Source organism: Lissotriton helveticus, chromosome 1_1, assembly GCF_964261635.1.
Source record: "Lissotriton helveticus chromosome 1_1, aLisHel1.1, whole genome shotgun sequence".
Classification (NCBI taxonomy): Eukaryota; Metazoa; Chordata; class Amphibia; order Caudata; family Salamandridae; genus Lissotriton; species Lissotriton helveticus.
In genome coordinates, this window is record NC_136057.1 from 377,194,193 (window position 1) to 377,215,529 (window position 21,337).

Here is a 21,337-nt window from a genome sequence, read left to right on the forward strand (position 1 = left end):
ATCGCCTGTATAACAAAAACACAATCTTTCAACTGTTTACAGGTGGTGCACCAGTGCTGGATCTAGGATCCATCCCTGAGTTGGAAAGAGTAACCATAACCCCACTTACCTGCTAAGTGAATTTCTTCCATAGGAAATCATTGACTGTTTTTCTGTGAAATTTCTTCTAAGTGTCAACTTTTAAAATACTAAAATATTGCTTAAAAATCACTACTGTGACTTAATCGATTTTGCTCAACTGGTTACAGTACATGTCCCAGGACTGATCTACCAGTCCTGCAGTTAGAAAAGTAATCCTAGAAGTAATCTATTGCCTTCTTTAGAAATTTCCATTGAGCTCAAGGTGTTATTGTGTTTGAAATTGTGTTGCATATGGCAACAACTGTAACTATCCTATTCCAAAGTCTATTGTCTATTGAAAATATTTATCTTAAAGGAAATCAATCTGAGAAAGTATATTTTGATACCTATTGCTGGTTCTAAAATAAAACAAGTATTTAACCATTGGCCTAAAGTTCAGTTATCCAGTATTGGGGTATCTATCATAGATTCACATGCTTAGAATCATCCCCGCCGACGAGGTGGGAGGCTCGCGGTACAATATAACATATACATTACAGTCATAATAACATTATACTATAGGCTACAGTAGATAGCAAAGTAACTACATTAGTCTATCTTAGTCCTTTTACAAAAAGAACTAAACTTGGAAACCAGCCAATCAGGCAGCAGCCCCCTCTTAGAACCTTCCCCACAGAGAGGCAAACCCTCAGATTTTCTACCGCACCTCGTGTGACAGGGAGTCTCACTGAGCTCCGACCAGTTTTTTCCTTAAATTTTACTTCCTTGTGAGAAAAGATGTTTGATTCTTCAAAGAATAGCTTGTTCCTGCCTTGTTCTTCATGTGGGCAGAAGAGGTCACACTTTGAGGTTTCACATAAAGAATGTACTTACTGCCTTTACCCAGCTCACAAGGTCAAGGATTGCAGGATCTGTAGAACCTTTCCTGCCAAGACCTTGAAGGACAGCTTTTGGTTTGGCTAGAGAAGTTGAAAGCTTCATCTGATGTGGTATCTGGAGATGAAGGCAGGTGTCCACCCCTCTGGCCAAGAAGAGGGATAGATCTGGAGATCTACCTGAGAGACAGAGTAAGACCCTGAAGAAATCTCACTCTGAGACTGGTCACTCTTCCTCAAAAAAAGAGAAGTCTTCTGTTCGAGGCATATGAGCTGCAGATCTCACACTGTGCATTATGTCAGGAATACGCTCCACAGGATACGGCTGTAGCTCAATGGGGTCCACCTCCTAATGTTACCAACTCCCCGACAGTATTTACAGGGAATTCGAACCATTAGGCGAGGGAAAAAACGGGGAAGGGGAAAGGACTGCTGGGATGTTAGGCTCTGAAAGACATAAGCATACAAACAACATTAATCACAACAGTACACATATATCTCTACTCATCAATTCTCGCTATAAGAAGGTTGTACAACGGCAGAACAAAACACACCTCCAGATGGGGAACCCAGTTCCGAAATCTCAGCAGAGCAGAACACGAAATATGGAACAAACCCAAACGATAACACATCAGCAGATAGGAACACAACTTGTGTCCCAGGAGGGGGTTTGGATACTCCTCCTTTATGCACAACCTGGAGAAGTTTGTTGCTAGGAGCTTTTGTCTGGCCGTTAAGACACAATATATTAAGGATTCATATATCGTGACGAATGCCAGCACCACACCGTAACCAGATAGTGTTTTAGAGGAAGTTCCAAAGTAAGAAAAGCAGAGAGGTCTACTCCGACCTAACAAATGTGAGACAAGAAATGTACCACCAGTAACGGTAACGCGTGGCGGAATACACACAGCGTTCCGTCTGACATCAAAGTCCAATAGCTATTTATCAAGGCTCTTGTAGCAGCCGCTACAAAGCATCATGACCGAATCCTGCCGTTCGTAGAAACTAAATGGGTAACGTGTGGTCGGCCGACACACAACGTTCCGCTTAGCGAATCTCAAGCGCAGCCGCGCTTCAGGAAACAAAGATTGAAAGTGGAAACCAGCCGGTCTCCACTACATCCACGGTAGCGCGTGGTCGAAATACACACTGCGCTCCGCTTCCAGCATCGAGGGCAGCCGCCCTCCCAAATGCACCAGACCTCAGAAACAGTACCTTCGAGGAGAGGACGCGGGATCTCCAAGCAACACCTGAATCTTGATGAACATCCACTCGCTGAGCTGACAGCCGACGAGTGGAAACCAAACACAGAATAACGCGCATGCTCCACAGCGCGAGCAGACAGGAAATACCCCGTTGTCTCAAGGGCTCATGGGGGTTGTAGTTCAATCACTAGGTAGGCGCGGCAGAGGGATTCCTGACACATTAGATCGCCACCTGGTGTTGGGCTCGGATGATTGCGTGTTGTTGTCGTCTTGGAAGAAGTATTTGTAGTCATGAGATAGGTGCCTCCTCCCTTGGACGATAGTGGGCATGGGCATCGACTCCATCCTTAGATAGTTTTTTTCCACCACTGGGTTCGGATGCAACTTTTCCACTCTGGTTCGAAATCTACTTTTTAAGTAGTTCGACGAGTCAAAAACTTGCTTAAACTCTTCTAAACAACTTTCGACATCAAGAACTATCGACTAGATCTCTTCAGCTCGATTCCGGTCGGCGACACGGGCCGTTAGGCCGTGAGGCCTACAGCTCATGGAAAGGACGCCGTTCAAGAAATGGCACCAGTGTGGAGCAAAATTCAAGGTCTGTAACCTGTGCTTATCACCAGAACGCGACGAGCCCACCTGTCCAGACTGCGCATCCTTTCGATCCAAGAAGTCTATTCGAGATCGAAGGGCCCGACGACAAATCATGCAGAGATCAGCTCCGGAACCAGACGACATCTTCGACGAAGGTCCAGATGTCCCCGAGGAAGATTCCGAAGATCTCCAAATTGTATCTGGTGCATTACTCCATACCTTCGGGTCAACGTGTGAATACTACTGCCCTTGCCCCAATCCCAACATCCAAATCGAAGGCAAAGGTCCACACTCCGCCTCTGGCCCCAGTCGCGACTGAAAAACGACTTCAGAAGCCCCGCCTAGGAGCTCGGCTCCGAAGAAAATGATAAAGCCTTCCGGTAGCTCGCGACCGAGCGAACCGCATGTGCCGATACCATCAGCTCCATCGGCACTGAAACCAAAAGAAGTCCCTGTTCCGAAAACGGCTCCGAAACAGTCGACTCTGAAAGGCAAATCGGCTCCGATAGTAAAAAAGACTGCAGTTCCTGAAGAGGAGAAGCTTTTTCACCCTGATCTTATACAAAAAAGATCTATATTGACCCACACACAGGACATATTTCTACTGGGCCACTCAGAAAGAGGAAATTGTATACAGCACCTCCACATCCAGTGCCTGTAAAGAAGAAGGACTCTGCTACATCACCAATGCGTCCTTCTTCTCTTATACCTCACTCTATCTCTCCTCCTCTTCCTTCACCTCCTCAAAATTCTCCAACTCATTTCTCACCACAACATACACCTCCTCAATATAATGACGATAATGATCGACCCAGGTGACCCTTTTAGCTACCCAACAGAGCCACCTGACTGGGAGTACCCAATCCCACCAGATGTTCCACAAGATGTACCAGACATTCCTGATCCATATGCATACCCATCCAAACCTTCTTCTCCTGAAGATAATATTGGGTTTGGACACTTACTCAATAGAGCTGCCATACATCATGGGGTCACAATGCACTCAGATGAGGCAGAAGAAGAATTTCTACTTGACACTTTTGAGCAAGCCCAGAGGTCAGTGCAAATTCTACCTATGATCAAAGGAGTCATCAAGCACGCTCCAGAAGTGTTTAAAGATCCTGTACGGGCTAGGATAGTATAAACCCCAGAATAGAAAAGAAATATAGACCTGCTCCTGGGGATCCTGTATACATTAAAGGACAGTTACCTTTAGACTCGCTTGCCTCCGACGCCTGCTTGACGCCCAGCAACAATATAGGGACCTGGCCACCAATGAGGCGAAGGCACAGGCACTTGCAACCCTGCACAGGTTATACGATGTCGGGGACAAATCTGTAAAGCTCCTGGCTTGGCTGAGTCGCAGGGAGAAAGATGCAAGATGGGTAGAGGGCGTGACTGATCGGCAGGGATAATTGCATAGGGGAGATCCCCAGATAGCCCAGGTGTTTGCCTCCTACTTCCGGGATTTTTATGCAGCTCTGGACTTGGGAGACACGGAAGACATAGCGGCCTATCTGGCTGAGATCCACACCCAAGTCTTAACTGAGGAAGACAAAGAAACCCTTGAGGCCGATATCACGGCCATGGAAATAAGGGAAGCGATAACTAGGCTCCAGACAGGGAAGGCTCCAGGCCCAAATGGGCTTCCAGCGGAATTCTTTAAGAAAGGAGCTGACCTTTTAATTCCCCACCTTCTGGCGATGTATGGAGACGCAGCCCAAGACGGTGAGCTCCCGCCGGACCTGAGAATGGCCACGATTGTACCGATATATAAACAGGGCAGGCCTCCAGAAGCCTGTGAATCGTATAGACCGATCTCTCTCCTCAATGTGGAGGCCAAGCTGCTGGCTACGGTTCTGGCCGTCCGCTCACGCCAGGTGATCTCCGGATTGGTGCACCAAGACCAGACGGGATTCCTACCGGAGAGGGCGACAAGGCAAAACCTCCGACAGGCCCGTAACTGGCTCATGGAGGTGCAGCACAGGAAAGACCCACATATGTTCCTCTCCCTAGATGCCGAGAAGGCGTTTTATGCGGTCCCCTGGCCCTTTTTGGAGGCGACACTGATCAAGTTTGGGATCGTCCCCAATTTTCGTAGGTGGGTAGGTCTACTGTACACGGATCCTAGGGCCCGGGTACGAATCAATGGTGTAATGTCTGAGGATTTCCCTGTTCGGAGGGGGACTCGCCAGGGGTGCCCCCTGTCCCCCCTACTGTTCGCTCTCACGGTCGAAATAGTGGCATGTGATATCCGTCAAGCAGAGGGGGTGCACGGCTTCCGCATTACACAGGAGTACCTACAGGAGGAGAAAATCTTGTTATATGCAGACCATATCCTCCTATACGTGACACAGCCGACGATTACAATTCCGAAGCTGTTTGAACTCTTAGACAAATATGGCTCCTTCTCAGGTTACAAGATAAACTGGCACAAATCGATTCTATATAGCCCGCGCACGGAAGAAGATTGGCCTCCACTACCGGGTGTCCTATAGGTCACGCAGTCTGGATTCAAATACCTGGTGGTCTACCTGACAACTGACAAACAAGTCTCATATCATAAAAACATACTTAGGGTAATTAAGAACTTTGCAGACGATGCCCTCCGATGGAAGTCCCTACCTCTGACGATCCTAGGTCGAGCGGCAATGTTCAAAATGATTACACTACCACAATTTCTGTATGCCCTGCAGAATGAATATTTTCCCCTACCCCGACAGACATTTCAGACAATTAACGCCGAACTGCGCGCCCTCCTATGGCTAGGGAAGCAACCTAGGATAGCCCTAACTACACTCCAACAAAATCAATACAATGGGGGGATATAAAGGCCTATTACTGGGCGGAGCATCTCGCTCCGGTAAATGAATGGCTACACGCACCGGCAGACCACCCAACCTATAGGCTAGAGAGGGCCACTATGGCACACAGCACCAGTTCACACTATTTATTCGGGGGAACGGGGAGGCGACGGCTGCTACCAGCCACACAGATTACCGTAGATGTATGGGACAGGGCGGCGAAGAGGAGGGGATGGGGACACAAACCGACCAAGCAGACACCGATATGGACCTGTACGTGGCTGAAAGAACTGCACAAACTTACCGGCTTTGATGGGTGGGACGCCATAGGGATTTCAACACTCTGAGACCTAGTGGTAAGAGGAGAGCTTAAGACGTATGACTCCCTAAGGGCAGAATATGGGCTGACCCCAGCGCAGTTCTTCAGATATGTACGTTTGCGCCATGCCTGGAAGGCTGAGGTAGCGTTAACATCCCCACTACCGGAGTATGCCCCCCCCCCCCAGAGGGTCGACTGTTACAAAAACAGGTCCCAATAAACTGGTCTCCTTGACATATAAAACACTGAATAATAATGCACCGGACAGGTTAGGGAAACTGAGGACAATCTGGGAGCGGGACGTGGGAGACATGGACACCATAGACTGGGAGGCGGCCCTGATGCACCACAGGGAGGTAGCGATCAAAACCTGACTGCGTCTCATTCAATATAAAATACTGCACAGGGTCTATTATGACCGGGTTAGAATGCACCGCATAGGCAGAGCTAATGACCCTTGTTGCTTGAGATGCGGACAGCACCAGGGAACATTTTTCCACACCCTATGGGAGTGCCCCACCATAAACACTTATTGGACACATATCCTGGGTGAACTGAGTACAATTTTGGAGGTGACGTTACCAATGGACCCTAAGTTCGTGTTATTGGGTATAACCACGGAGATAGATCTGACTCGCCCGCACCTGATCTTTGCCTTGCTGGCACTAGTAGTGGCAAAGAGAGATTGAGCACGGGCTTGGGGGAGCTCCTCTACCTCCAAGGTGGGAGATTGGCGGAGGGGAATGGACATGTACATGGCGGCAGAAAGAGTGACATATAAAGCTAGGGGCTGCCCCCGAAAGTTTCGCAAGATCTGGGGAAAGTGGAGGAAGTACCATGGATTTGATGCGGGGATGGGGACTGATTGAAAAGCTCCTGGGCACATCGACTTGGATGTTACCTATGGTACACGGCCTGTGGTGTACGATATTGGGACCCGAGGGACCCCCCTTTGAAGGATGACGCATGTAGAGACTTAGTGTTTGATGGGCTAGGAATGGACACTGTTGAATTGATGTATGTAATATCACTGAAATGGATGGGGGGCGGAAGGGCGGGGAGGTGCTTGATGGGGTGGAAATACAACTGTGATGTGCCAATTATGAGTAAGTTGATTCAAAATGCCAATAAAAAGAGTTGTAATTTTTTTTTTTTTTAAACAAGAAAATAAGACCAATTCAAGAGGAGCTGGACAATCAGTAGCTCCAAATCTCGGGTTCGTACGACGACCTAGTCCAAGTAACTCCAGTTATGAAGGGAACTCTTTCTTGGTGGAGGTTTTCCAAAAATGCCTCAGTTTTCAACCTTCAGTACCGGATTTCATCCTCGCAACAGATGCCTCCCTAGAAGGTTGGGGTGCGCATCTTTGGGATCTCTGCATAAGGGGAAGATGGACTGGAGCAATGGCGAAGATGCACATCGACTTTCTGGAGCTTCGAGCCATTTTTCTGGCTCTACAGTCCTTTCTGCCAAGACTTCAAGGGTCTACAGTTCTCATCAGAACCGACAACACCACTTGCATGCATTATTTAAACAAGCAAGGGGGTACCAAATCTCACATTCTGTCCCAAGAAGCTCAAAGAATGGCTTCTCTTGCACGATATTGTGATCAAGGTGGAACATCTTCTAGGAGTACAGAACACCTTAGCAGACACTCTAAGCAGGACGACGAAATTCTGCCACGAACGGGGAACTGAATCAAATGATTCTGGAAAATGTCTTTCGGAAGTGGGGCAAACTGAATCTGGATCTCTTTGCCGCCAGGAACAATCAGAACTGCCTTTTTTTTGCAAGTTGGGAACCGGAGAAGGGCTCTTGGGGAAACTCTTTCATGAGGAGATGTACGGGAATTTTTGCTTCCGCGTTCCCTCCCTTTCCCCTGATCCGGAGACTTCTGCGCAAGATCAAAAGGGAACCATGCTGCATGATTCTAATCGCACCGAAATGGCCACGTCAGCACTGGTTCACAGAACTTCTCCTTCTCTCCAAGTGCAAGCCATTCCGCCTTCCAATAATACCGAATCTGTTGTCAATGAGCGAAGGCCAGATTCTTCATCCTCGTCCAGCCCAACTGCAGCTCCATGTTTGGTTTCTGGATTCTCAGAGTTTAAGGAGCTAGATTTACCTCAAGACTGCAGAGACATTCTGAATATGGCAAAGGCCCCTTCTACGTTACGGACCTATGCCTTAAAATGGAAGAGATTCTGTTGCTGGTGCAGCAACAACAATTTACATCCGCTGGAATGTTCTCCTGATAAGGTTCTACCATATTTATTGTCATTGTCTAAGTTCGGTCTCATTTTTGTTTCTGTTAAATTGCATCTGGCCGCTATTTCTGCATACAGACGATCCTCAGGAGTGGCATCACTTTGTTCCAATTGTCTCATTAAACAGTTCCTGAAAGGCCTTTTCAGAACTTTCCCACCTATTAGAGCTCCTCCTCCAGAATGGAGACTGAATCTGGTGCTACAGCAACTGATGAAACATCCATTTGAACCCATTCATAAAGCAGATTTAAAATATCTCTCATGGAAGACAGCTCTCCTACTGGCACTCACCTCTTCCGACGAGTTAGTGAAATAAAGGCGTTCACTATAAGACAACCATATTTGAAGTTTATGAATGACTATGTCCTTTTAAGAACTAATCCCACATTCATACCTAACGTTCCTACTTTATTCCATCTCAAGGAACCTGTGATATTGCGGAGGTTCTTTCCTAATCCGTCTTCCTCGGCGGAAAAATCTTTGCATACTGTGAATGTTAAAAGATGCTTGAAGTTCTACAGATCTTGGACTGTGTCCATCAGAAAATCAGACCCGTTATTTCTTTCTTATGGTGGTCATAAGCCAGGATCAGCAGTAACAAAAGTTACTATCTCAAAGTGTATTGCATCCACTATTCAATTCTGCCATTGCAAGGCCGGACATCCGTTATCAAATAAGACTAAAGCTCATTCTACCAGGGCAGTGTCCTCATCAACGGCACTGTTCGCTGGTGTTTCCTTGGAAAAGATTTGCCGTGCTGCAACCTGGAAAAGTGTGCACACATTTACTCTGCATTATTGCCTGGACCTGGCAATAGAGGCTGAGTCAGCAGTTGGTCAAGCAGTACTACGAAACCTTTTTAGATAAGGTAAGCCTATATAAAAAGAGTATATTATTTCTGCTATTGTGAAGATTCTTTATTGCATATAACCATTATTGCATATGTGTATGACTTACGCTTAATTACAATACAGATATGTATGTATATTTTGCATTGGTTTGACATGGTATCTTTTGGATTTTCTTATAATACCCACCACCCACTATGCATCTGAGTATTATTTATTGCTAGCTATTCTGATTCTAAGCATGTGAATCTATGAAAGATACCCCAATACTGGATAAGAAAACGAGTTACTTACCTGTAACTTCAGTTACCCAGTATTGGTATCTTTCATAGATCCACATGCTGGAAACATGCTGGAAACTGGAGAAGAAATGGCTCCACGAACGCACACCGGATAACCACGCAGCTCACAAGGACGCCACCCGCAGACATTACCACCTCATCAGATTAGCCAAGAGATCCTCCTTCAAAGACCGCCTGGACAACAACGCACACAACAGCAAAGAGCTTTTCAGCATCGTAGAGGAACTCTCTAACGCCAACGACATCCCGCCCTCACAAGACCTGTGTGACTCGCTAGCCACCTTCTTCCACCACAAGATCGCTGACATCCACGGCAGCTTCAACACCACAACCGCCCTGACTACACCAGACTCTACCTCCCCCGCGAACACCACCAGCACCAACCGCCTGACCTCCTGGTCCAATGTCAACGACGATGAGACACGCAAGGTCATGAACTCCATCCACTCAGGATCTCCGTCAGATCCGTGCCCACACCACGTATTCAACGACGCAGACGCAGCCATCGCCCCCCAGCTACGGAAGGTCATCAACATCTCCTTCGAAACAGCGACATTCTCGGAAAGCTGGAAGCACGCCGAAATCAACGCCCTCCTCAAGAATCCCAAGGCGGACCCCAAAGACCTCAAGAATTTCCGGCCCATCTCCCTGCTCCCGTTTCCGGCGAAGGTCATCGAGAAAATCGTCAACATACAATTGGCCCGCCACCTCGAAGACAACAACATCTTGGAGCCGTCCTAGTCCGGATTCAGACGAAACCACAGCACCGAGACAGCCCTTATCGCCGCCACAGACATCAGGCGCCAACTAGACAACGATGAAACATAAGCCCTCATCCTCCTGGACCTGTCAGCCGCCTTCGACACGGTCTGCCATCGCACCCTAAAGACACGCCTCCAAGAAGCCGGAATCCAAGAGTAGGCCTTCGACTGGACCACGTCCTTCTTCTTCGGCAGAACCCAGAGCGTCTGCCTCCCACCCTTCCGATCCGAAGCCACCGACATCATCTGCGGCGTCCCCCAGGGCTCAGCCCTCTGCCCGACGCTGTTCAACGTCTACATGGCTCCCCTCGCACAAGTGGCCCGCCATCACGACCTTAACATCACCTCCTACGCCGACGACACCCAGCTCATCCTCTCCCTCAGCAAAGGCCCGAACACCGCCAAAACCAACCTCCACGAGGGAATGAAGGCCCTCGCCGACTGGATGAGGAGCAGCCGTCTGAAGCTGAACTCTGACAAGACGGAGGTCCTCTTCCCCGGACCCACCACCTCAGCCTGGGACGACTCCTGGTGGACGACCACACTGGGAACAGCACCGACACCCACCGTCTTGGGCATCTTCTTGGAGGTGAGTTCTGTGAGGGGGTGTCACAATGGACCCATATCCCTTCACAAACCTCCTGCAGTACCTAGTCAAGCCAAGGAATGCCCTGACTTGGGTCTGGGTGGTTGGAGCTGCCAAGTCCAGGATACTCTAAATTTTGGGTTGTAAGGGTCGTACCTGGCCTCCACCAACAAGGTGGCCCAAATACACCACAGTGCCCTGCCCTATCTGGCATTTGGATGCCTTGATAGTTAGGCCGGCAGATTGATGGTCTTTTAAAACCTTCCCAAGGTGGATCAGTTGATCCTGTCAGGTGAAGCTAAAGACCGCAATATCATCAAGATAAGCTGCACTAAAAGATTCCAACCCAGTCAGGACTTGATTCACTAACCTCTGGAAGATGGCAGGGGCATTCTTTAACCCAAAAAGCATTACAGTAAACTGATTGTGCCCATCAGGTGTGGAGAATTCTGTTTTCTCTTTTGCTCCTGGGGCCATGCCAATCTGCCAGTACCCTGCTTTTATGTCAAAGGTACTGAGAAAATGTGGCTGCCCCCAATTTGTCTATCAGTTCATCTGCTCTTGGAATAGGGTGAGCATCTGTGTTGGTGACATAGTTGAGCCCTCTATAGTCCACAAAGAACCTCATCTCTCTCTTTCCACCCTGTTGATGAGGTTTGGGGACCAGAACCACTGGGCTAGCCCAGGGGCTCTCAGAGGGTTCAATAACCCCCAACTCCAGCATCTTGCTGACTTCATCTTCGATACTTTCCTTGACTTAGTCTGATTGACGATAGATCTTGTTTTTGACAGGGTTACTGCCACCAGTGTCCACATCATGGGTACACCAGTTGGTCAGACCAGGGGTCAGGGAAAAGAGGCTAGCATACTGTTGCAAGACTTGCTTTGATGCTTTCCTTGACTTGGTCTGACTGGGGATAGATCTTGGTTTTGACAGTTGAACTGTCACCAGTGTCCACATCATGGGTACACCAGTTTGTCAGACCAGGGTTTCAGGGAAAAGAGACTAGCATACTGTTGCAAGACATGCTTGTCGTCAGTCTGCTGTTGGGCAGAGAGGGTGTCTGAAAAGACAACCCCATCTACTGACCCATCTTTTGGGCTGTAGGAGAGGAGGTCAGGGAGAGGTTCACTCTCTGCTTCCTGTTCCTCATCAGTCACCATCAGCATGGTGATGTCAGCCCTGTCATTGCAGAGCTTTAGGCGGTTCACATGGATAACCCTTTTGGGTGTCCTGCTTGTGTCCAGGTCAACTAAGTGACCTCACTCTTTTTTTCTGGGATAGGGTAAGGGCCACTCCATCTATCTTGGAGAGCCCTTGGTGCCACTGGTTCCAAAACCCACACCTGTTGCCCAGGATGAAATTCGACCAGTGCAGCTTTTTGGTCATACCAGTGCTTTTGAAGCTCCTGGCTGGCCTCAAGAATCTTGGATGCTTTTTCCATCTACTCTGCCATTCTGGACCTTAGGCCAGGTACATAGTCCACAATGTCTTGCTTGGGTTCTTGGAGAGGCCTCTCCCAACCCTCTTTCACAAGAAAGTGTGGTCCCCTCACAGGATGACCAAACAGAAGTTTAAAGGGGGAAACCCCTACTCCGGCACTTCCCTATAAGCGAAAAGCAGGCATAGCAACAGGACATCCCATCTCCTTTTGAGTTTTTCAGGGAGTCCCATGATCATACCTTTCAATGTTTTGTTGAATCTTTCAACAAGACCATTGGTATGTGGTTTGTGGATGTTATAGGGTAGTAAACTTGTAGTGCACTCCACACTCCTTCCACATTTGCTTCAGGTAAGCTGACCTGAAGTTGGAACCTCTGTCTGAAACCGCCTCCTTAGGAAACTCTACCCTGGTGAAAACACCCAGGACGGCCTAGGCTACTGCAGGTGCTGTAGTAGGCCTAAGTGGAATTGCTTCAGGGTACCTAGTAGCATGATCCACTGCTACTAGAATTAATTTGTTCCCTGAGGCTGTGGGAGGTTCAAGTGGACCCACAATGTCCACACCTACCCTTTCAAAGGGAACCCCCACCACTGGCAGTGGTATCAGGGATGCCTTTGGGTGGCCACCTGTCTTGCCTCTGACCTGACCGGTGACACAGGAGCTAACAAACTCCTTTTTGGTGCATCTGGGGCCAGTAGAAGTGACTAACTAGCCTTTCCCAAGTTTTGGTTTGCCCCAGATGTCCAGCTAGGGGGATGTCATGAGGCCAAAGTTAAGAGGAAGTCCCTGTACTTCTGTGACACTACCACTCTCCTGGTGGCTCCAGGAGTGGGGGTTCTTGTCTCAGCATACAGTAATCCCTCTTCCCAATAAGCTCTGTAATGTAAGGCAAACTTGTATTGTGCAGCTGCCACCCCAATAGGTTCCAATAGGTTGGAAGAGAAGACCAAAATAAAATGTACACAGCAATTGTGAAAATAGATTACCAATCAGCTCTGTGTGTATCTAAACAGAATTAAGCATGGATCTATTCTCTGGAAAACAATTTGTTTTTCAGCTCCTTCCTGAAACGTGACAGTGTGTTCAATTGTCTAAGCTCCGGGGGCAGTGCGTTCCAAAGTCTGGATGCTGTAGAACTAAAAGATCTGCCACCCATTAGAGCTTTATTGACCTGAGGAACACAAACCAGATTAACAGAGGAAGAACGCAGGCATCTAGCAGGAGAATACCATACCAATTTCCTCTGCAGCAACTGCGGCCCTGTTTTATGTGCTGCCCTATAGACAATGCAAAGTGCCTTATATTGGACTCTTTGTGCATTGGGCAGCCAATGTAGATCCTTTAGGGCAATTGAAGCAGAGGTTGTGCCTGGTCGACTTAACACAAGCTTAGCAGTGGGTACCACAGGTACTCCCTGTGCTTCTGAAACAGCTTGCTGCCTCAGGCTTTCAAGAATGGGACAGTCTTACTGACCCTGGCACAGCTCTTCCCTAGTGGGTCCCCCTGGGCCCTCTAGGGCTTCCAAGTCCTCTCCCTGAGGAGAGGAGTCCTGAGAGGTTTGCTGTGCAGAAGCTGGTTCCCCAGTCTTTTTGCTTTTTCTCTTGGTTGGTTGGGACATTCTTTCAGGCTCCAAACCTACTTGTTCACCCTTCTTTTTGCTCTGTGCTCTTGTTTGCACACACACACACCAATTCAGGGATATCCAGTATGGCTGCATGGGTTTTCAGTTCCACCTCAGCCCAGGCTGAGGTTTCCGGGTCATTTCCAAGCAGACAGTCAGCTGGTAACTTTTGAGAGACCACTACCTGTTTCAGGCCAGTAACCCCCCCCCCCCCCCCCCCCCCCAACCTAATGTCACCATAGCCATTGGATGATTAGTAGTAACACTGTCCGCATTGGTGACTGGGTAAGTTTTCCCAATCAAGTATTGCTCAGGGGAAACCAGTGTATTTCTCACCATAGTTACACTGGCACCTGTATCCCTCAGAGCCTCTATCCTAGTTCTATTCACCCAGGGGTATTGCAAATAGTACTTTAAGTTGGGTGGCCACACAGCTACAGTGGCAAACTCACCTTCCCCCATGGAAACTAGCCTTGCTTCATTGTGCATCCAGATTTGCTCACGGCACTCTTATGATCCCATTTGTAGACTTGCTGCCCTAGAAGTAGCTGTACTGGCTGCCTTGGAGGCTTTGTTGTGGGGGCGAGATGTATCTACAGTTAAATGCCCCAACTTCTTGCAGTTGTTACAGTAGGCCTTTAAGGGATCAAAATTCTTCCCCCTTTAGGTCTGAGGCACATAAGGAGTAGTTTGGGACCCACCCACCTGTACAGGTTTTTGGGGTCCTTTGGAAGACTCAGACTTTTTATCTTGGTGATTCTCACCACCTTTGCCCTGGGGAGGTTTTGTAAGCACCTTCTTCTGGTCACCACGAGTTGTTGCCCTTGTCACCCTAGTCTTGACCCAATAGTCTGCCTTCTTTCCCAAATCTTGGGGAGAAATTAGACCTAGGTGTACCTAATGCTGATGTAACTTTTCATTTGTGCGATTACTTAATATATGTTACTTCATAAACACATTGTAAAGTCCAGTAGAATCATGCACATTATGTCCAGTTATCCAACCATCCAGTGTCTTTACTGAGTAGTCCATGAAGTAATCCGGGACTGGGTCTGGGTTTTGTGCGCCCCCCTGAATCTAATTCTGTACTCCTCAGTGGTGAGTACAAATCCCTCAATCAAAGTGCTCTTCATGAGGCCATAGGACCCTGCATCTGGCCCAGAGAGGGTCAGAAGCCTGTCTCTGCAGTTACCAAAGAACAGTTCCCACAGGAGTGCCCCCCAGAGAGGTTTCTTTACTCTTCTAATTTCACAAGCCCTCTCGAAGGCTGTGAACCACTTGGCAAATTGTTGGTTCTAAAATAAAACAACTATATATTTGGATACAAAACAATTGGCCTAGAGTTCAGTTCTTGAGTGTGTGAGACCATTTGCTGACTGAGTGTGTTCAACAAATGCTTTACACTGTCCTCTGATTCTGCCTAACTGCTCGACCAAGCTACCACTTTAGAGAGTAAGGTTATATCTAACTTTAGCCTCTTCCAAACCTCTGGGGAGTGATGACTGTACACACTGTACCTTACTTTGGTCCAGTATATATAGAGCCACTTTCTTACACCAGGCAAAGGTGCGGGCTAACCATGTCAAAAGAGGCACTTTCTCACACATGTACCCATCATTACGATGTAAATTCATCCCTGACTTTTCTCCTAACAACTGAATTACCAGTGTCCTTCATACAGTGACAGATATAAATGAATGTCTACACACTCTTGATTCTAGAAGTACATTTGGAAATTCCACTATCAGAACGACCACCATCAAAGGCCCTTGCCAGCTATTTGTGACTTCTGGCTACTTAGCTAGGTGGGAAAGCGGTATCTCAGCCAAAGTCACATTCTTATATTCTGCTGGCTGATATGGCAAAACTGATAGCATACCGATTGCACACTCAGAAGAGATGGGTTAAGACGTACCACCGTGCACTATTTGTAAAATATTATTGTCTGGTTGCCTGAGTCAGTTGCCTGATGCACTGGCAAAAGAAACATTGCCAAGGAATGTAATTTGAAATGTGTCCAACTCATTAAAAGAAAGTCCTACTTGGTACTAAATACTAAATTCAGTCTTTCACAAGTTCATGCCACAGAAGGTATTGTTGCATACCATTAATAACTGTTTTGCTTCATTATGTCTTTTTTTACCGTTTTTGCTGTTCTCATTAGATGACTCAATAATTGTGAATTAGAATTCAGTAATATGGCCTTTTGGATAGACTACATTAAAAAAGTCTGATTTTAGATATATCCTCGAGTTTGCTTGCTTCCTGTTGGTGTTTTTTTTATTTTAAATGTAAACTACTGGGCCAGGTGCAAAATGGCAGGAATGTGTATTCATTGTATCTAAATAATTTACAGCTGCAATGCTAGTTTTAAACGAACATGACATTTAGTTTGAGTAATTTGTAGTGGATAAGACTTTTCCATTTTTTGTGTTCAGATGAAATTTGAGCTGACTATCAGAATTGAAAGTGTCTACAAAATCTATAGTTGAAGAACTTAGTCTCCAATTTGTGTGGTGGCTGTAGTCACTCTGCTTTTGTTTTGGCTCAACCTATTTGTTTTTTCAGGTTTTCAGGACCAACCAGTGTGCAGGGGAGTTTGTTGTCACTTTTCCACGTGCATACCACTCTGGATTTAACCAAGGATACAACTTTGCAGAGGCTGTGAATTTCTGCACTGCAGACTGGGTATGTCCCTGGTATGGTCCATCTACAATATTTTCCTGTACTGCGATGGTTGTTTCTTGATGTTCTTTTTTGTTTCATACCAGCCTACACAAAGGAAAACGTCAGTGATATGAAAACATATAGAACAATTCTCTTTTATCTGTTCCAAACAATAGGTTGTTTTTCACCAGGATTTCTGTTGGTTGCGTTCCTTTCTAGAGTCTACACTGTTACTATTAAAACGGTAACAATAATGTTATATGCCAAACTAACCTATGGAGTGCTAGAAATAAACAAAGGACTAATAACGTTTATGCATCTTTGAACTGTAGAATTAGGATGCATTAAATACTCAGCGGAAATATAAACTTGTTTGAGATTTAAATGGATATGAAAGTGCTCTATTTTGGAAGAATGGACTATATGTATTGGTAATTTATGTGAGTTACAATGGAGAGACTTAGTAATCAATAAACAAATAAAAACATTCTTTAGAGCTGTAGTTAATTCCGTTCTAACAACAGATTTTTAAGGCTTAAACTTTCCACAAACCAAGAAACCAGACTTGAAATGTTCCTGCAGTATGCACCCTTTGATTTCCTGTCTGCAGAAATAATCTGTGACAGCTCAATCAGAATTTTTCAGCTTCTGCAATGCTGAATTGATCAAAAACATATTTCTTCTTATACAGTCTATCCCAAATCAGAACATTATGATCTCATTCTCCAGGCATTATTTATACAGAAGCTCCTCACTCTGTTCCTCTCTAACCAAGCCTCTTGTAGGAAAAAACTATCTAGCAATGGCATGGCATTGTGAGATACTGTGGAGCACTAAGCAACATCCCATAAAATAGATAAGTATATGTTTGAGGCATGTGAGCTATAGATCACATGCTATTCATAGATGGCCATTTAGTGTTGGGTCCGGATGTTTGCACTTTGCATTGTTCGAAGAAATCTTTCCAGTCACAAGGTAGGTGACTCCTCCTTTCGCTGATAGTGTGCATCGACTCCATCCTTAGATTGTTTTTTTACGGCGTCAGATTCCGATGTATATTGCTGCGCTCCAGCTCGGCACCTTTTCTCGGACACCTCTGACACTCAATCCATACCCTCGACAGTATTGTTATCGATTGCAGTTCCCCATTCGTCGCTTATAGTCTCAACTTTAACATCTTCGATTACAAAACTCGTGGAAGACGGTGGGGCCTACCTGCGCCGACCGCTCTAGTAGTCGATGGAATGGACTCCTTTCAATTTATGTCCTGGGTGACATGCTAAGTTTCCACGCACTGACTTGCACAAAGTGTGCAACCTTTGTCTATTCCCGGAACACAACAAGAAAGGCTTTCGATCAAAAAAGACTCTTCCAGATCATCGGGCTTGATGTCACGAGATGCAACAGCAAAGCGTCTCTGCACCCGACCTCTTCGGAGAAGATTCCGACTTCGAAACTTAAATGCCCAAGAAGCTGAAGAAGAAGAACCCTTCCGAGTGTCCGAATCCGACTCAGACATCGAAGAACAGGAGCAAGTTACTCCGAGTCAGCATACCTTGAGTAAAGACAACCCCTTGCGCCCCTCCCCCAACAACCTAAGACAAAGGCTCTGGTCCCACCTCTGCCTTCGGGCGGCACCAACTAAATGTTTCCGCCGTCCCGCCCTTGGGTCAGGCTCCGACACAAAGAAAAGCCTTAGAGTTCGGGCTCGAACCGACCCCATCTTGGTGCTAACCCTACACCTTCAGCACTAAAACGCAAGTCCAAATCGACACCGCTAGCGCCGAAAGGCTCTGAGCCGAAATCTTGGATGCCGAAACAGGCAACCAAGGAACACACTATTTCAGATCTGAAGCAGAAAAAAGTTGGTGATTTACCCTGATACAGGACATATTCAGGCCACTCTACTATAAAAGAGACAATTGGACCTACTAGAGGACTACCACATTCCTCTAAAGAAGATAAGTGTGGGTACTAACCCTTCTCTTCCTTAAATCCCACCTACTTCTCCTATTTATCCCAATTTACTTATTTCACCTGAAAATTCACCACCACCACCAACTTCAACTAACCCACAAGGTGATGGGGATGGAGATAGGGATGGCAATCAAGATTCCCCACAGGACACTGATCTTTGGCAAGATTATCACACTGATCCAGATCAAGATAATGATCCAGATTTGTACCCCTCCAGACCCGCCCCGCCAGATGACAACATTGGATACGTTGAGCTCCATAATAGGGCTGCTCATTATCACGGGGTGGAGTTCGATTCAGAACTGTTAGTGCAGGATTTCCTCTTTGAGACTCTTAGCTCCACTCACAGAGTCACTCATACATTATCCATGCTAAAAGGCATGTTAAAACACACTGATGACATTTTCAAAGACCCCGTGAAGGCCAGTATCATTACTCCTAGGGTGGAGAAAAAAATTGAGCCTGCACCCACTGATCCTACATACATCAAAGGTCAATTACCTTTAGAATCTCTTGTAGTCTCTAATGCTTGCAAGAGAGCCAACTCCCAAACATCAGGTAAAGCTCCTCCTCCAGATAGAGTCCAAGCTCATTGACACCTGAGGCAAAAGAGTAGCTTCACAAGCAGCTAACCATTGGAGGATTGCCAATACTCAAGCTTTGTTGGCTCGTTATGACAGGGATCACTATGATGAGTTGGCGAAACTCATGCAGTTCTTACCCAATGAACACAAGACTAAGGCTAACGATCTTATTGAAGAGGGTAAGCTCATTACAAATACCTCTTTCAGGTGTGCCCTAGATGCGGCAGACACAGCAGCCCGTACAATCGACACCAGTGTACTCTGAAGAAAGCATGCTTGGTTGAGTATTTCCGGTTTCAAACCTTGGATATAAACCTCTATCTTCAACCAACCCTTTGATAGGGAACATCTATTTAGACCAGCAGTTGACACCTCGCTGAAAAAAATGAAAAAAGATACAGAGGTCCCAAAGTCCATGGGGCTTTGCAGTCATTCACAAGTAGAGGTTCATGTTGCCGCTCCTTTTATAGGGGTGGCTCTAAAAACATATCCACAGAGTCTACCTCCTCTGCTTACAAGGGTAATACTCAATCCCCCTCACAAAGAGGTTATTTCAGAGGAGGTTTTAGAGGGAACAATGGTAAGGGAAGAAACTGAGGCAACCCCAGACGCTCTTCCCCATCTAGCAACAAACAGAATGATCACGTACCCCTGATCATTCTACTCCTGTCGGGGGATATCTCTCCCAATTTCTCCCTGTCTGGAACTCCCTCACTTCAGACAAATGGGTACTACAAATTTTCCAATATGGTTACTGCCTGGAACTTATAGCCAATCCCCCAATTCTCTTGTAGGGGATTTCCTTGATAGTCATAATCATGTGAATAATCCCGCCCATGTGTGTGGACCCCGGAGCACTTCATTAGATATATCTTCTTAAGTTGTCATCTTCTGCTTTTCTTCAAGAAGGCCTGCATAGACACTTAAGAGATAAAAAGAAAATAATGCAGCTTAACCAACTAGGCTACACTGGTCATTACCTCATCTTGAAGTGAAGAAAGATAGCCAGTTAACTTTTAAATTTAGCAATTTTACTGAGTTTCAACACATAGAAAACTCCCCTTTACAAAACTCCGTTTTTCATGATAGATGAAAAGGGTTGGACATAGAAGCCCCTACAGGCTGCCATAATGTCTCTGCATATGGATACTGTGCCTTTAAGAGTCTCCAGAGACTCCCGGTATCCCATGATGCACAGCCAGAGGCAGTTACTTTCAGTTCTTTTTGAAGGCGTAAAAAAGCAGTGCCTGCTGAGTCCAGAGTACGTCTGTTTCTGCCACCGGGGAGGCGGGCGGGTTGCTTATGACTATCACGGAAATACCCCTACAAGAGAACTGGAGTTACAGGTAAGAAACTACTCCTTCTCTTGTAGGGCATTTACATATATAGTCATAATCATGTGAATAGACTAGCAAGCCCATCCCAAGACAACTCCCAAACAGTGAACGAATAACTCTTCTCGTAGATGTTGACGGCGATCGGTAGTAACGCCTCGACGGCGACCGTCGGTGCCTGTGTGACTCCGATCGATGACGATTATGTCTCGACGCCGATCTGCGTTGAGTCGACGTTGAACACGGGGACACCAGCGATGGCGATCTCATCCGAGACCTCGCCGTTCTTCTCCTCGACGAGGATGTCGAAGTCACTTCGACGCAGAGCCCTGAGTCGACGGAGAGCATATAGTAGTCATACCTGCTCTCGATGTCGTCGTCGATCGGGACCGGCTGCACTTTTCTGCCATTGGTTGGTTAGGCTGCATTATTGTCTTTTTATCTTGTATGTGTCTGTTCAGGCCTTCCTGAAGAAAGGCAGATGATAACAACTTAAGAAGATATAGCTAATGAAGAGCTCCTGGGTCCACACACATGGGTGAGACTATTCACATGATTATGACTATCACTGGAATACCTCTACAAGAGAACTGGAGTTACAGGTGAGAAACTACCCCATATCCTTCTTAGACCACATGGAATTCCACTGGAACATTTCTCACTCTTAAAGCAAGAGGTTCTCTCTCTCTCCTAGAAAAACAATCTATAGAACCAGTCCCATTACAATACCAAGGGACCGGGGTATACTCCCTGTACTTCTTAATTCCAAAAAGGGATGGCTCTTCAAGACCTATATTAGACCTGAGACAACTAAATCTCTACATCCAATCAGACCACTTTCACATGGTCATACTTCAAGAGGTTCTCCCGCTCCTTAAGCAAGGCGATTTTCTGCCCACTCTGGATCTAAATGATGCCTATTTCCATATTCCCATTCACCCATCTCCCTGCAATTACCTCTGGATTATGGTTAACGGTCAACATTATCAATTCAAAGTCATCCCATTCAGAGTAACTACAGCACCTAGGGTTTTCACAAAATGTCTAGAAGTAGTCGCGGCTCA

General features: G+C 46.5%; 1 protein-coding gene across 3 annotated transcripts in view; it reads left to right on the top strand.

Moving 5' to 3' along the window:
- Nucleotides 1-21,337, top strand: part of KDM5A (lysine demethylase 5A) — a 749,711-nt gene that overhangs the window by 257,339 nt on the left and 471,035 nt on the right. For all 3 annotated transcript variants that reach the window (XM_078673709.1, XM_078673710.1, XM_078673708.1), the window contains one exon: nt 16,280-16,399. In XM_078673709.1, the coding sequence (XP_078529835.1) occupies nt 16,280-16,399 (120 nt within the window). The remainder of the gene's footprint in view (nt 1-16,279; nt 16,400-21,337) is intronic.